Source organism: Malaclemys terrapin, chromosome 13 (assembly GCF_027887155.1).
Source record: "Malaclemys terrapin pileata isolate rMalTer1 chromosome 13, rMalTer1.hap1, whole genome shotgun sequence".
In the NCBI taxonomy this organism is placed as follows: domain Eukaryota; kingdom Metazoa; phylum Chordata; order Testudines; family Emydidae; genus Malaclemys; species Malaclemys terrapin.
Window position 1 is genome coordinate 603,728 of NC_071517.1, and position 14,866 is coordinate 618,593.

Sequence of the window (14,866 nt, forward strand, 5' to 3'; positions counted from 1 at the left end):
GCTCTGAGCCAGGCACTCCCTACGTCTGTCCGTCTAGACCTGAGGGGCTCTGAGCCAGGCACTCCCTACGTCTGTCCGTCTAGACCCGAGGGGCTCTGTGCCAGGCACTCCCTACCTCCGTCCAGACCCAAGGCACTAGCCTCTGAGCCAGGCCCTCCCTATGTCCGTCCGTCCGTCTAGACCTGAGGCGCCCTTGCCTGGGTCCCCTGGAGTGTATGTCTGGAGGTGGATCCCCCACGACTATCCATTAGTCTGCGGAGGCGGGAAGCCGGCACTGACCCGCCCCGCGCGCTCTGCGATACTCTAGCGAGGGCGGGAGGCGAACCTAGAACGTTCCAGAACCTGTTGCCACTATTAACACTTGGCAGGTCCCCGCTGCTCCCCCGAGACTACAATTCCCAGAAGGCAACGTGCGCCCAGACTGCAGCGCCCCATAGGCAGCTCGGGCCCTACGTCAGGCTAGCTAGAGCATTGCATGCCGGGACACAATAGCCGTCTGGAGCGGTGACTCCTCGTAGGCAGCGAATGATGCAATTGCAAACGCAGGTTGCCCCAATGGCTGGCGAGCGCTGAGAGGCGACCCCGCCTCGTCTTTCTGATTGGTTGAAGCTCCGGCGAGGCTCCACCCCCTCGCCCGTGGATTGGCGGGGCTCTATCGCGCTGTCCCTGTGCCACGAGTGCTGGACGAGGGGCTGTCACTCTCCCTTCGCCGGAGCGGCCACGTGGGCAGCAGGTTGGGGCTCCGGGCGCGGGTCCGGGCGCGGGCGCGGGGCTGGCTCCGGGCAGCGCGGGCTCGCCGCCGCGGGGGATGCCGGCCGGCCGGCCCCGTGCGCGTAACCGCGGCTCCCCTTGTCTGTCCCGCAGGTCCCGGACGCACCATGAGCGTGGGCTTCATAGGAGCCGGGCAGCTCGCCTTCGCCCTGGCCCGGGGCTTCACCGCCGCAGGTGGGTGCCGCGCGCCCGGGACAGGCCCCTCGCCTCGGGGCCCCGGGGGGGTCCAGCCTCGTGCCTGGCGTGGGGGTAACTCGGCTCGGGGGGGGCGACCCGTTCCTGTGGTCCCACGGGGTGTGACAGGAGCTCGGGCAGCGCGTTTAGCATCCAGGAAAGTTCATGGCTGGTTACATGGAGTCTGCCGATGTGTAGAAGGGAAATGGTTCTTTCCCAGGGATCTGGGGGAGACACAGCTGGGAGATGGAAATAATGGAGGTGAGGCCTCTGGGGAGTGTAAAGGAAATTTTAAAAAGCTGTCAGCAAAACTTAAATGTGACACTTGGATATCAAAATACATGTCCACACATAGACTTGCACTGAAATAACAAAAGATGTGAATTAAAACTGCCCTATTGGTTTGAAGCAAATTTCTGTATTTCATCTCTAAGGCACAGGGTTCTTGAGAATCTGAGAAGGGGAGAGTTCTTTAGTAGAGAGACATTAGGATCAGTATTTACAGGATGTAGGGAAGAAGAGAGGTGTTGTGAGGGACAACATAAGGGTGGGGGAATGACCAAGTTCAGAATGACCTGGATAAATAACAGTGAAGAAGCTCTGGGGTAAGCAGGACACAAGGAATCCAAACTGAAGTTACCTGTCCCTTTCCTAGGGATTTTGGCTGCTCATAAGATCACAGCAAGTTCCCCAGACACTGACCTCCCAACTGTATCTGGACTGAGGGTAAGTTCTAGTGTTTGTAAGATCAAAATTCCTACCCACAGAAATCCTATAAAGATCTCAATATGTTTGCAGTGGCCACAAGTAGGACTCCTATGTTTAATATTGCATGTTGTTTTCTCTGCTTGGCTCAATAAGATTCTTGGGTCTGAATCGTCTCGCATCTGAACTTCCTGCCATTGGCAATTGGGTTCACTTATTGCCAGCAGTGCACACAGAGCCAGGAAAGGTGAGTGGTTCCCATCTTTGGAGCAAAGAGTTTCTTGCCCAGAGAAGCCAATTGAGAACCACTCTGGGAATCTGAAGGTACAAATAGAGTCAATAGTTATCATAGGCACCAACTTTCTCCAGCGTTGGTGGGGTGCCCCGCCGCCCCAGGTCCTGCCCTGACTCCACCCCATCCCTGCCCCTGCCCCCATTCCGACCCCATCCCCAAAGTCACCACCCTAACTCTGCCCTCTCCCTGCCCCAATTGGATCCCTTCCCCAAATCCCCGCCTCTTCCCTCAGCGAGTGTTCCCCCTCCCTCCCTGCCCCGCAAATCAGCTGTTTTGCGGCACAAGTGCTGAGAGGGAGGGGGAAGAAGCAGGACGCAGCAGTGTGCTCACGGAGGAGGCGGAGGTGAGCTGGAGCAGGGGGGCGGGCCAGGCCAGGCCACAGGGAGCTGCCAGTGGGTGCTGAGCACCCACCAATTTTTTTCTGTGGGTGCTCCAGCCCCGGCGCACCCACGGAGTTGGCGCCTATGATAGTTGCATGTTCAAAGGGCATGACTGCACTACAGTGAAAGTGCAATGTGGAACTGATCATGAGATATAAAGGTTGGGGATGTAACTTTGCTTCTTCCCTCTATGGTAACTAAAAAAACAAACTGTCCTGTTCTCAGTGGGTTACTGCTGTACTCTCTCCTGATCAGGTCTGTCTCTGCATGACTCCTAGTGAACAAAATTATTCTCTGCTGGTGGCTGACCCAGCTTGGCTGACTCCTGATCCCAAATGCCATTTCTAAGAGCTGAGAATGCAAGGGAAGTACTAGGAATGAGGTGCTATTGCTATTTAACTTTCAAATTATTCCAGAAAATAGGTGTAAACTTCACGATAAGTAACAAGGAAACAGTTAAAAACAGCGATGTCCTGTTCCTGGCTGTGAAACCTCCCATCATTCCCTTCATTCTGGACGAGATTGGCTCAGACATAGAGAATCGCCACATCGTGGTCTCATGTGCTGCTGGTGTCACTATCAGCTCCATTGAGAAGGTGAGGGACAGTGTGCTGCGCAGCTCTGAGGGGGTCAGAGGGTCTGGAGATAAGACTGCACCTGAAGCTTCTTGAAGTCAGGGCACTGAGGGCTTGTCTGCACTTACATTTTATAGAGCTCTACCTTGCTGGCTCAAGAGTGTGAAAAATCACCCCCCTGAGCGCAGCAAGTCTGAGTGCTTTAAAGCGCTGGTGTAGACAGGCTCCGAGCGCTGGGAGCCAATAACCTCGTGGAGGTGGATTACCAGGAGAACCGAGAGAGCTCTCTCACAGCGCTCGCACGCGACTACACTCACGCGTCAAAGCGCTGCCGTGGGAGCATTCCTGCAGCAGCGCTTTGAAGTTTCCAGTGTAGACATATCCTAAAACTTTAGAAAGCTTTTCTCAGAGGGCTGGAGCTCTGGGTATTTGACTTTGAGACTGACTTGTTCTCCCAGTTGCCAGAAGTTGAGTTCAATATTCATGGCACTGGGAGCACTACAGCTCATGAGTTAAGCACCATTTGCCCATGAGACTCTGGCCCATTTCTGGACTGCAGCCAATTTTTGGAGGAGCAAAGGTTGCACTAGGCCCTGTTTGCACTTCCTAATCATACCCAGGATAAGCTAAAACAGTCACTAACTTACTCCCTGGCTGCCATGGTCCGTAAGGGACAGTCTGGAAGCCTGGAATAGTCAGAGTGCTATGCATTCCAGCAACACAGATGGAATGTCCCTGTCCTACAAAGGGGTGAGGGTCTACTCTGGCCCAAGACCACCAGGGAATCCTTCTTATGCCAGTAGGGAGGTCCATATGTTTTCCAGCCCCTCTGCTGCAAGATTGTCATACAATGTCTGGGAAGCATCCCAGAATCGGGGCCTGTGTTAATAGGGCCTCGGCATCATCCCCGTCCGTTCCCCATAATCATATGAAACTTGAATAGATCTTGTCTTTCCCTGCTGAGGGCTGCCAGCCCCTCTGCATTCATGGAAACTCATTATGTTAGATGTCTGCAGGAGCTGCCCCCATGGAAACTACAGGGGCCATGCTAGAATGATAATGCTTCTGCTACCAAGGGATGGGCAGGGTCTGCTCAGCACTCTGTAACTGAGTTTCACCTACAGTCCCAGGGACACTGCATTAAGGGCTCGTCCCCTTTGGCAAGGCTTAACAGAGGGAATCTTGAGGACCATCCTGCAGAGGTGCCTGGGGTTGGGGTGAGGAAGAGGTCCTTTACCCTGCTGGATTCCCTCTGACCTTTGGGAGTTCCCTAGAGGGGGGTTACTCCAGATGCAGAAGGTGTATTAAATCTGGTTCTCCGTCTCTCTTTCCTTCCTGTTCTGTCTCCAACTCTTTCCCATCCCAAGAAACTCTCTGCCTTCTCTCCCACCCCAAAAGTGATCAGGTGCATGACTAACACACCTGTGATCGTGCGGGAAGGTGCTACCGTCTATGCCACGGGGACTCACGCAGAGGTGGAAGATGGGAAGCTCCTGGAACAGCTGATGGCCAGTGTGGGCTTCTGCACTGAAGTAGAAGAGGACCTAATAGATGCTGTTACAGGACTCAGCGGCAGCGGCCCTGCTTATGTAGGTGCCACTTCCTTGGCTTATGCAAGTCAAGTGGAGAACATTGGGGTTTAAATGCTGAGAAGACGCCTGCATCTAAAAATGGTATCAGATTAGGCTGCAGATTTGACCAAGGGGATATATTTGAATTTCTAATCACCTGGAGTGTGTAACCTATAACCTGTAGGTATCTCATTCAAAGCCAGGCCAGCTCAACAATGAGTCTGTTAACAGCTAGACAATGCTTGGCCTCTGAGTAATGAGTGTGGGCTTCTGTTCAGTGTCCACATTACAAAAACGGTGCTAACTGGGCCACTTGTCAGCAATTTCATCTGAGGCCAAGGATGGAATGGCCTCAGAGTCTGAATCGCCCTGCTCAAGACCGAGGCCCTCTGGGTGGATGTGAAGCTTGGTTTGCAGCATGTGCTGTGGAGCTTGAGGACTGAGTTCCTGGCTGCCCAGTCTGTCATCTTCATTTGCTTAAGAGATTGTCCTCAACAAAGTGATTTTTATCAGGTCCCTTTAAGTGGTGGGGGTCCACAGTGACCCCAGAGCCTTGGGCACTGTCCTTCTGCCTGGGAATGTCACAGCCTTGAGGGCACACGGTAATCTCCAGACCTCAGAATCACTGTCATGCTGTTTCTGGTCTCTCAGGCATTCACAGCCCTGGATGCTCTGGCAGATGGAGGTGTGAAGATGGGGCTTCCCCGCAGGCTAGCTGTCCGACTTGGAGCCCAGGCCTTACTGGTCAGTATCTTCTCTTCCAGACTTCATTCAGTTCACATCTGGTCCACCCAGATCAGTCTGCAAACGGGATCGAATCAGGCCCACACTGACCGTTTGTTCACATAAAGGTCGCGCTGGGTGGATTTCCCGGAGATTACTGGAGTTGCTGATGCTCTGCGGGAGGCTGGGATGGAAAGAGCAAGGCCGTTACTCCTCTACAGACTTGCAACTCTGAGCTGGGTTTCCTGTAGCCCTGCAAATGTGAGAAAGGGGCCGATTGCCTACTGCAGCCATCTAGCAGCAGGGAACTGGAATGCAACTGTTGGGAATCCTCCGGGTCCTATTTCTGACCAATGTTTTCCCTCCCTGTCCTGCTGCAGGGCGCTGCCAAAATGCTGTTGGAATCTGAGCAGCATCCTGGGCAGCTGAAGGACAATGTCTGCTCACCTGGGGGAGCCACCATCCATGCCCTGCACTTCCTGGAGAGTGGAGGCTTTCGCTCACTGCTCATCAATGCCGTGGAGGCTTCCTGCATTCGCACAAGGTGAGAAGGTGTAAGGCCGCCCTGACACTTGGCAACTGTTGCCCCAAAGGGAAGGCTGCACAGTTCTGCTGCTCCTTTCTGTCTAGGTGCCTCCTCCTTTGTGGTTCTGCTCTTCCCACTGACTGACAGACTCTTCTTGCAGGGAGCTGCAGCACCTAGCGGATCAGGAGAAGGTCTCCCCAGCTGCCATTAAGAAGACCCTTCTGGATAAGGTGAAGCTGGAGTCTCCCTCTGTTTCCATGGCCTCTGCCAGCAAAGTCAGTCTGTTCAGCAGCAGCTGGGCACCCAACAGCAAGAAGAACTGAAGGGATGAGGCTCGTCCAGGGACCAGCCCCCTTGCATGCACTTTCTTCTCACTCTGTAAAGGAAAAGCTCTAGTCGTAGGCATTCCCAGCCCCTTGCCTGGCTCTTGGCCTGCAGCACCTTTGGGGGCGGTGCAAAGCTGTAGAGAAGGGACCTTAACTTCCAGCTGAGGGTGGGAACACTGTCACTAGCACTTCCTTCCCTTTGGGGGAGGGCGGTTGCTCCATCACTGGCACAGCTGGTTGTCAGGGACACAAAGCGTCTCCTCTGGCCAGAGGGCTGGCTTCTCCGTAAAGCTAACTCCTTCCCCTCCCCCCCCATTAATAATCTCCTGGGCCAGGGGTCCCCAACCCGGTGCCTGCGGGCGTCGTGGCGCCTAAATGCACCCACGTACTGGCTGGCGGACGAGCATTTCGGCGGCGACGCCTCTGGATGACGCTGCTTGTTGGTGGCATTTTGGCGGATGCTCGTCCACCGCCAAGGTCCTCCGTGGCTCATCGTCTGGCACCTGCCAGACGTAAAAGGTTGGGGATCACTGTCCTGGGCAGTAGATTATTTTGATGGGCTTATTTTAAGGAGTATCCTGCTGCTACTTGGCTCTGAAGGTTAGAGCGGGGTCTTGAGGCCCCCCATGGCTCCTATCCCCATCTCTTTTTCTTCACCATCCAGAGTAGAAGTCGTCCCCTCTGTGCATCATACTAGGGTTCGGCTCAAAGTTGTCTTCCACTGAGAGCAGCAGCTTTGCTTTCCCCTTAACCAGAATTCACATTTTAGTAGCTGCATGATGCAGATCTCAGAGCATGTGTCTCTCTTCCTGTGCCTGGTGTGATTTGCAGACCAGGCCATCCGAACATCCCCCTTCTGAACACGCTGTTGGGGCCCCGGCCACTTCTCCTCCATCAGCACCTTCCTGGATGAACAGCTTAAAAAGCCTCCACTCAAGCAAGTGTTCCCTGCTGCCTGTGAACCCCAGGGTCCAGTCCCAGCCTTACCACCACTGAATGCTTCAGTTTTCATCCCATGTCCGAAACGCTTTCTCCGCTCCTTAGCGTGTTCTCTACCTGCTGCCCTGGGGGCAGAGGGGAAGGGGAACCCGCATTTAGGTCACACCTGGTTTCAGGCCCCAGCAGGATTTGCCCATTTCCCAGTGTCTTGTCCAGTTGTGTATGCGAGGCTGTCAGCCCTTCCCTTGGAGCTGATTTCACAGGATTCCTCCATATGCCTGTGGTTCCTTTCTAACTTCATCTCATTCCCCAATGTTTACATCAGTCCTTGATGGTTTCCAGCTTCACCACCCTTTGTGCTCCAGCTCAAACTGCAAACTTTCTCCACTCTGTACTGCAGCCCTTGTCAATTCCTCTTCTGGCCCTGCTGCACTCCTTCTCTCTTTTCCTGCCCTCTCCACTTATCTGTCACATGCCCTCCCATCTCCAGCTCCCTGGAAGGTGGTGCACTAAAGGGAGAGAGGAGAAATGCCTGGGCTGGCAGACACTAGCCATGGAGGTGGGTGTTGAACCTCTGTCCAGTTACATTAGGAGCTACTCCAGGACCAGCAGCACAGGCAGATGCCTATCAATATTTCACTCACTGCTTTGTGGGACTTGTTTACAGCAAGGGGCTAAGCTGATCTATGTTTACATAGCTTCCCTGCCCCCGCTGCTGCTCCCCGTGGAAACCCTGTCATACACCAAAGAATTGCATGGGGTAGACAACCGCTCCCTACCCTCCCTTTGCTTGGGTGCAGTGGAAGCCAGCAGGCATGGCAATGATATATTGTTCTAGACCATTTCCTACCTCTACTCCAACAGGGTGTGGGGGAAGAGAGGCAGGAGCTGGAAGGAAAGTCTGTCTGCAGGTGCTAGCATTGTTCTTGATCTGTCAGCATTCTGGCCGCTGCTGGCCCCAGAAGGGAGCTGGCAGCAGCCCTTCATTTGCTGGGTAGTTCCCCTCCCGCCCCCCACCCCTGGCTTCTGTCTCAGAGCTCAGGTTTATAGTCAGGTGGTGTTGGAGCCTCGTGGGCCAGGCCTCTGTGCACAGAGCCTTGGGGCTGAGCCCTCGTGCAGGTAGCATGTAGGGTGTGTCCCCGTGGCAGCCGGGAGAGAGCCTCCCACCCCAGACAGGCAGACATGGCTCAGCTCAGACCGACCCACCCTCCTGCAGCTGAGGGAAGGGGGCTAGTCAGCTGCTGTACACGTGTTTGTAGTGCACTCCCTCAAGCCCGACTAGCACATCTGGCCTGGGCTGGGAGGCTCACTCCCCGCTGCAGTGGAGACACACTGTCGGTGGCACAAAGGTAAAAGCTTTCTTGCTGTCCCAGCTCCTGCTTGGCAGAGGCAGCGTGGGACATTATTGCTGAATTAGACACACTTCATCCCCCTCCCTCTTTCCAGAATAAACATTGCTTCTCAGCCTGTGGCTACTGTGATCTGTGAGGACGTGGAGTGTGTCCCTTCACTGGCAGGGTGCCCAGCTGTCGTCAGCGTCTCCTGTTCTGCACTGCACTCATTTTGAGCCACGTGGGAGAGTTTGTTTTCATTGGAGGCTAATTCCTAAAGGTGGGAGATGAAGGTCCAACCCTGCTCTTCACCCTGGCTCCTGGGGGCAAGAGCACAGAGGCTGCACTCACAGGTTCATTAGCTCTGGCTTTTAGTGGTCTAAAACATGGAGGGAAAAACCTTTCTGGCTGAATTGTGCCCGTTAAGGGTCTTGAAATTGTAATTCCCTGAGAGCCTGGCCTGGGCTTCTGCCCCGCTAACAAAAAGCCACCGTGCCTCTAGCTAGCATCACAGCTGCACTGTGGGCTGTGCCTGCGGTGGTGAACACAGCACCACCATGAGGCAGAAGCAGAGCACACACAGGGCCAAGGTGCAAAGCCATAAATTACTGCAGCCTACATCGTGGAAAGGGGACAGCACAGCCTGCTTCCCCACCACGTGCTCTGCAATCACTGGCCTTCGTTGGAGAAAGGGATGTTCTAAACAGTGGCTCTGGCAGCGTGCACTAAAGAACAACCAGCAGAGCTAAAAGGTTTCTGTCCTCCAAATAAGGCACAGCAGGATGGGCCAGTGCCCTTGCCGTCACTAAGTGGGGGAGCCCTGGAAGGAAATCCTGCTCTACCACTCATTTTACAAGCTGGGCTTCAGGTTCCCCAGAGAAGGGCCCACCAACCCCCATTCAAAACATATGCAGGGTTTGGCTTCATTTGTCCCCCTCCATGTGTTACATGGGAGTGTACAGCTACTGCTGAATAGCCTAGAGAGCATCTCCCTCCAAGGACATAGTACCTGTAGCCAGCATGTCACCCTCATTCCTGTGTGTTGCTGTGCCTCTGAGTACCATGAATGTGCACATAATCCCTCTCTTACCCTTCTGCTGACATTTTTTTAGACTTGAAGCTCTTTGGGCCAGAAACCATGTCCTCATGTTTATGCAGCACCCACTCCCCCAATGCTACAACTAACAATTACAGCCACTCACAGGTGGCTGCTGGGCCTGGCCTGGGGAGAGTAACACTTCATATGCAGAAGTAAGCCTCCCCCCCAGGCTGTGACTTGCTTTAGCACCATCACAGGCACCTAAACAAGAAGCAGCTGCAAAACCCTCTTTCCTGTGTCAGCATTTCCAGTAGCGACCCTGCTCCCTGCCGTTTCAGCAGCACTGAGAAAATGTAGATACAGCAAAGAGGAGCTGCTGAAGAGAAGCTGGGGTGAGGGAATTTCTAGGGGAGAGGTGGGTAGCACAGCATGCTGATGGTCTGATCTCTGGTATCAGGTATTTATATCTGCAGGGCCCAATTGGCAACAAAGAGTTCTGATGCAAAGAGTGTGACATTTGGTCAGTTTGTCAGCCCCTGTCTATCCCTGTCCATCTCCCAAGTTCCATCCAAACGGATCTAATTAATACTGCACACACCCCAGGGGGCGGGTAGGAGCTGACTTACACCTGCACCAGACAAGACGTTTTCTACTCGGGTAGTTCTCCATCACTGACCCATCCGTTCAAGTGAGCAACTCCACAGAGCTGGGCTTTTGTCTCCAAATAAGCACCTTTACTTGTTAGACTGATACAATTCACCCACGCTACCCAGGGGCAAGGCACTACCCCCTCTAATCGAAGATCTGTCTGTTACCACAACCCCTGTACTGTCTATTAGCAGGACCCACAGCACAGCAGACGCTGGGAAAGGAGCTAGAAGCGACAAGCTCTGAGCTTCCGTTGTTTACTATAGAGTTCATTTCCTCTGAGGAGAGTCCTGAATATTGGAACAAAGGGCCCAGCAGGGGTGACTAGAAGTTTCTGGGGACATTCCTAAGGCTGGGAAGTCAGGGGCCCTGCAGAAAGACTAACACTGGAGAAGGGGGATGAGGTTCGATAGGAAGAGCTAGTGCAGGGGTAGGCAACCTATGGCACGTGTGCCGAAGGCGGCACACGAGCTGATTTTCAGTGGCACTCACACTGCCCGGGTCCTGGCCACTGGTCCAGGGGGGCTCTGCATTTTAATTTAATTTTAAATGAAGCTTCTTAAACATTTTTAAAACCTTATTTACTTTACATACAACAATAGTTTAGCTATATATTGTAGACTTATAGAAAGAGACCTTCCAAAAACGTTACAATGTATTACTGGCACGCGAAACCTTAAATGAGAGTGAATAAATGAAGATTCAGCACACCACTTCTGAAAGGTTGCCGACCCCTGAGCTAGTGCTTCCCCTCAGGGTTGCCCTGGCTGATGCAATTCTATGAACTCTGAGATTCCAACCCAGGTCTGGTAGCTACTGGGACTCCAGTTGGGAGGGCAGGATTTGATCATCATCCCAGGGGTGAGTGAGCAGGAGGTTAAACTGTTGCAAAGTTGAATGTAGTGTTTGCACACTGTATCTGTTCCTCGGCAGAGTGCTGTCTAGCAGCTCAAAGGTAATGTGTTCCAGGAAAAAGATGTGCTAAGTGGGGTAAATTGGGTGAGTGATCTGATGGCAGGGACGTTCTTGGTGGAATATTATGACGGGCAGACTCTGGGGGGGGATGTGAGATCTTGTGTCCCTAAGATACATTACACAGAAAAGTGCTGGGCCAGGCAGATTCTTGGAGGGGGGATGTGAGCTGCTGACTAGAGGGGGGTTGGGCAGTGTGACTGGGTGCAGTGCAGTGATTAGTCCAAGGCATCTAGCAACAGGATGAGGACCTGCTAATCACCTGAGAAGGTGCCCAGGTGACAGCTGTAAGCCGCAGAGCTGAATAGAGGCAGTGAAAAACGCGGCCTCTGTTTTATTTGCACATATACAGACAAGTCCTATTGGGACCTTAATTTCCAAGTGAAATCTCCCTGAATAATTGTTCCCCACTGCTGGCTGCGATCCACATAGTGACTTTGCAGCTTTCCTGCTGTGGTCATTCTGTGGTGTACCTACTTAGAGGAGAAGCAGTTTGAAGATAGGACTTTCCACAGCAGGATGGTTGCCCCCAGCTGTGTTGGTTGGATTATCCTGGGGAAGGGAGAATTCCACCATTCTGTAATTACCCATAAAATCTGCATTAATTTAAAAGTCTTTCAGAGTAGCAGCCGTGTTAGTCTGTATGCGCAAAAAGAAGAACAGGAGTACTTGTGGCACCTTAGAGACTAACAAATTTATTAGAGCATAAGCTTTCATGGACTACAGCCCACTGCATCCGAAGAAGTGGGCTGTAGTCCATGAAAGCTTATGCTCTAATAAATTTGTTAGTCTCTAAGGTGCCACAAGTACTCCTGTTCTTCTTTAAAAGTCTTTGTGAGCGAGTGGGCTAAAGGTGCAGCTTTTACAATGTGCTTAGCTGCTGCACTGTCAACATGCCATGCAGAAAACTCACTAACCTGCAACAGTGTCTTGCCTCTCCCCTCGCACTAACATGACAGTAACACCCCCCACTCCTTGATAGGTTAATATCACTAGACAATGCAGCATCAGAAACAAACTCAGATCACCCACTTTTTACCTCAGGGGCACAAGGGGACCTTTGCACATCTCCCCAGCAGAAGCTTTCTGACACTCAGCTGCCTTGGGATGGAGACTGGGGTTCTCTCTGCCCCTAGGAGGCTGAAGGCTCAATTTGTACAACTAGCCACACTCTGGATCTAGTGTTGGAGCAAGGGACCTGTCCTGATGGTGTACCCTCCGGTGGAGACTAGGGTATTACCAGCAGATCACGCTCAGTGCACTTTATAACTATCTTTTGTCGCAGACCATTGATGGAGCCCCATCCCCAGACCCATCTTCAGGGGAGATTCCGGCTTACCGATGACGCAAGACAGGTGGAGGTGGGACAACTGTTACAGTGCTTGTAGCAGAAGTCTTGTCTCAGACATTTATTGAATTCTTATGCTGTGGCTGCATGGGAGAAAAGCAAAAAGTGGGGTTCCTAGGGGCAAATCTAAGCTCTATTAGTTGCCTTTGATACTGTACTTAAGGGGTGGGCAACTTTAAGCAAGTGAAACTCTCATCCCCTCCCTCAGGCAGTTAAAGCTGTTCTCAAAGGGATGGGGCCTGGGGGGAACTAAAGAGACCAGCAGTTCGGGGCAGCTTTGCAACCTCCCCTCCTTACCAATGGGAGGGCTCCTCTGCCCCACCCTGTCCCTCCATGGCCTGGGAAAGGGCGGGGGTCAAGGCCCAGAGGACCTGAAGCAGGGGGAGAGGGCAGAACCAATGGGGCTGGAGGGACAGACAGGTGAGAGGTTAGACTCCGTCCACTTTTTTAGCTCTTTAAGACCTGGATTCAGCCATCACTTAATCAAAGTTTGCAGCATGAGGATCTGAGCAGATTCTCTGATGCCTTTAGATAAATTACTCCTGGGGGAATTCTGCAACAAAAAAAATTAAAAATTCTGCGCAGAATATTTTAAAATTTTAAAAAATATTTGTCAAAATAACACAGTATAATTACACCAGTTTCAATTATTTTTGGTAATTTATTTAAAAATACCTGTCAGCAAGTATGTCTGTAACAATACAGACAACAAAAAAGATTCAGGAAATGTTTTTTTGGCAAATAGATTCCTTACTAGGCATATTAATACAGAACTCTCATTAATAATTAATTTAAACTACAATACAGAACTGTATTTCCTGCACCCCTCAGAAGCAGTGCAAAGGTTTGGGGGAGTCGGGGTAACAGAGGAGCTGAAGGAGAGGAAAGTAAATGGCCGGGAAGGAGCCTGGGTGTGAACTTGGAGGGTTGTTAGGTATGGGTGGGAAAAATATGGAACAGTTTTTTTTTTTTCGAGGGTGAAGAGGAATTATTAGGAAGCTCCCCCATGCAGACCCTGGTTGACCCTTAGCCTCTCCCATTCAGTCAGGCACATCTGCTCCTGTCCCCATGTGTTCCTGCAGCCCCAGGTGTCCTTGCACTCCTTGTCCACATGTGTCCCTCCACCCCCATTCAGATACCCACTCCCCCCATCCCCATGTGGCCCTGCACCCCTCCCCCTGTTCTCATGTGGCTCTATACCCCCTCCCCATCTCTCTGTACCCCCACCCAGCCACTCCCCTCCCCGTCCCCATGTATTTCTGTGCCCCCACCCAGTCACTCCCCTGTCCCTATGTAGCTCTGCACCCCCTCCCCCATCACCATATGTCCCTGCACTTCACTCCCCCGTGGCCCTGTGCCTCCACTCCCATTCAGCCCCTACGCCAGTCTGTCCTCCACCACTATCCCTTATGAGCCCCTGTATGACCTCCCCCCCAGCACCCCACACTGTCTGTCTCCCTGTAGCCCCTGTCTCCTGACCTGGCCTGACAGGAGCTGTGAAGAAGGCAGACTCTTTCTCCTCCCTAGCTGACTGGGAGCGGCTGCTGTATTCTATCGCCACACGCCCTCTGGTGGGCAAAAGGTGGAACTGCAAAGTTATTTTCTGCTGGGAGCCGCTGCTGTTCTTGGGCCACAGCGCCTTCTGTTGGGCCAAAGGAGGAACTGCAGCAACATTTCAGCAGAAGCTTTTTACTGCGCAAATATTTAAAAATATGTGTGGCTTATTACCTCAGACCAAGGTACCTCAAAACACTCACATTCAGGAAAAAGCAACAGAGGGTCCTGTGGCACCTTTGAGACTAACAGAAGTATTGGGAGCATAAGCTTTCGTGGGTAAGAACCTCACTTCTTCAGATGCAAGACTTGTTAGTCTCAAAGGTGCCACAGGACCCTCTGTTGCTTTTTACAGATTCAGACTAACACGGCTACCCCTCTGATACTCACATTCAGGAGTGCAAGTAGGCTGGTACTTGCTGGTATGACCGGCAAGAGATTTTTAGCGGGTCCGGGGTACTGGAAAGACTTGGGGCTAGTGCCCCCTCCCCTCCCTCCTTAAAGGATCAGAACACAGCTAGGGAGGACATTAATTCTTTAAATGGCTTTAACAGAGGAATACATATGCTAACAAACAAAGGCTTTGTTTGAATTTATCATGTTTTGTGCTGTTACATTGGTCAGGAGTCCTCAAGAGGGGATGGGTGCAGGGTACGGAAGGTGTTTAGACACTGTTTTTTATTCCGTTTCTCCCCGTTGGTCTGAATTATCCATGACATCCATACTGTATCACATCAAGTCCAAATCATTAGAGGAATGCACTGACCAGAGGATGTTTGGATTCTGATGTCAACCCAGTTCTGCAGCCTGACAGGAATCAGGTGTTGTCCCCAGTGTACCTAGAATTCTTCTTTGCAGCTAAACTAGTATAACATGCATTTTATTAACTGGAACAGGAGCAGCAAAACAAAGAAAACAAATGCCTAATATTCCAGCTTTGTGGGTGAGAGAACTATGAGTGAAAATTATAATGCAGGACACTGATGGTC

At 52.2% G+C, this 14,866-nt stretch overlaps 1 protein-coding gene across 1 annotated transcript; it reads left to right on the forward strand.

Annotated features, from left to right (window-relative positions):
* The first annotated feature begins 640 nt into the window (after positions 1-640).
* On the forward strand, positions 641-8,449 carry PYCR1 (pyrroline-5-carboxylate reductase 1). Its single transcript, XM_054047155.1, has 8 exons — positions 641-733; positions 865-945; positions 1,601-1,671; positions 2,742-2,921; positions 4,268-4,489; positions 5,123-5,215; positions 5,575-5,738; positions 5,881-8,449. Exons 2-8 carry the CDS (start codon positions 879-881, stop codon positions 6,041-6,043), a joined length of 960 nt encoding a protein of 319 aa, XP_053903130.1. The 5' UTR covers positions 641-733; positions 865-878; the 3' UTR covers positions 6,044-8,449.
* The last annotated feature ends 6,417 nt before the right edge of the window (positions 8,450-14,866 follow it).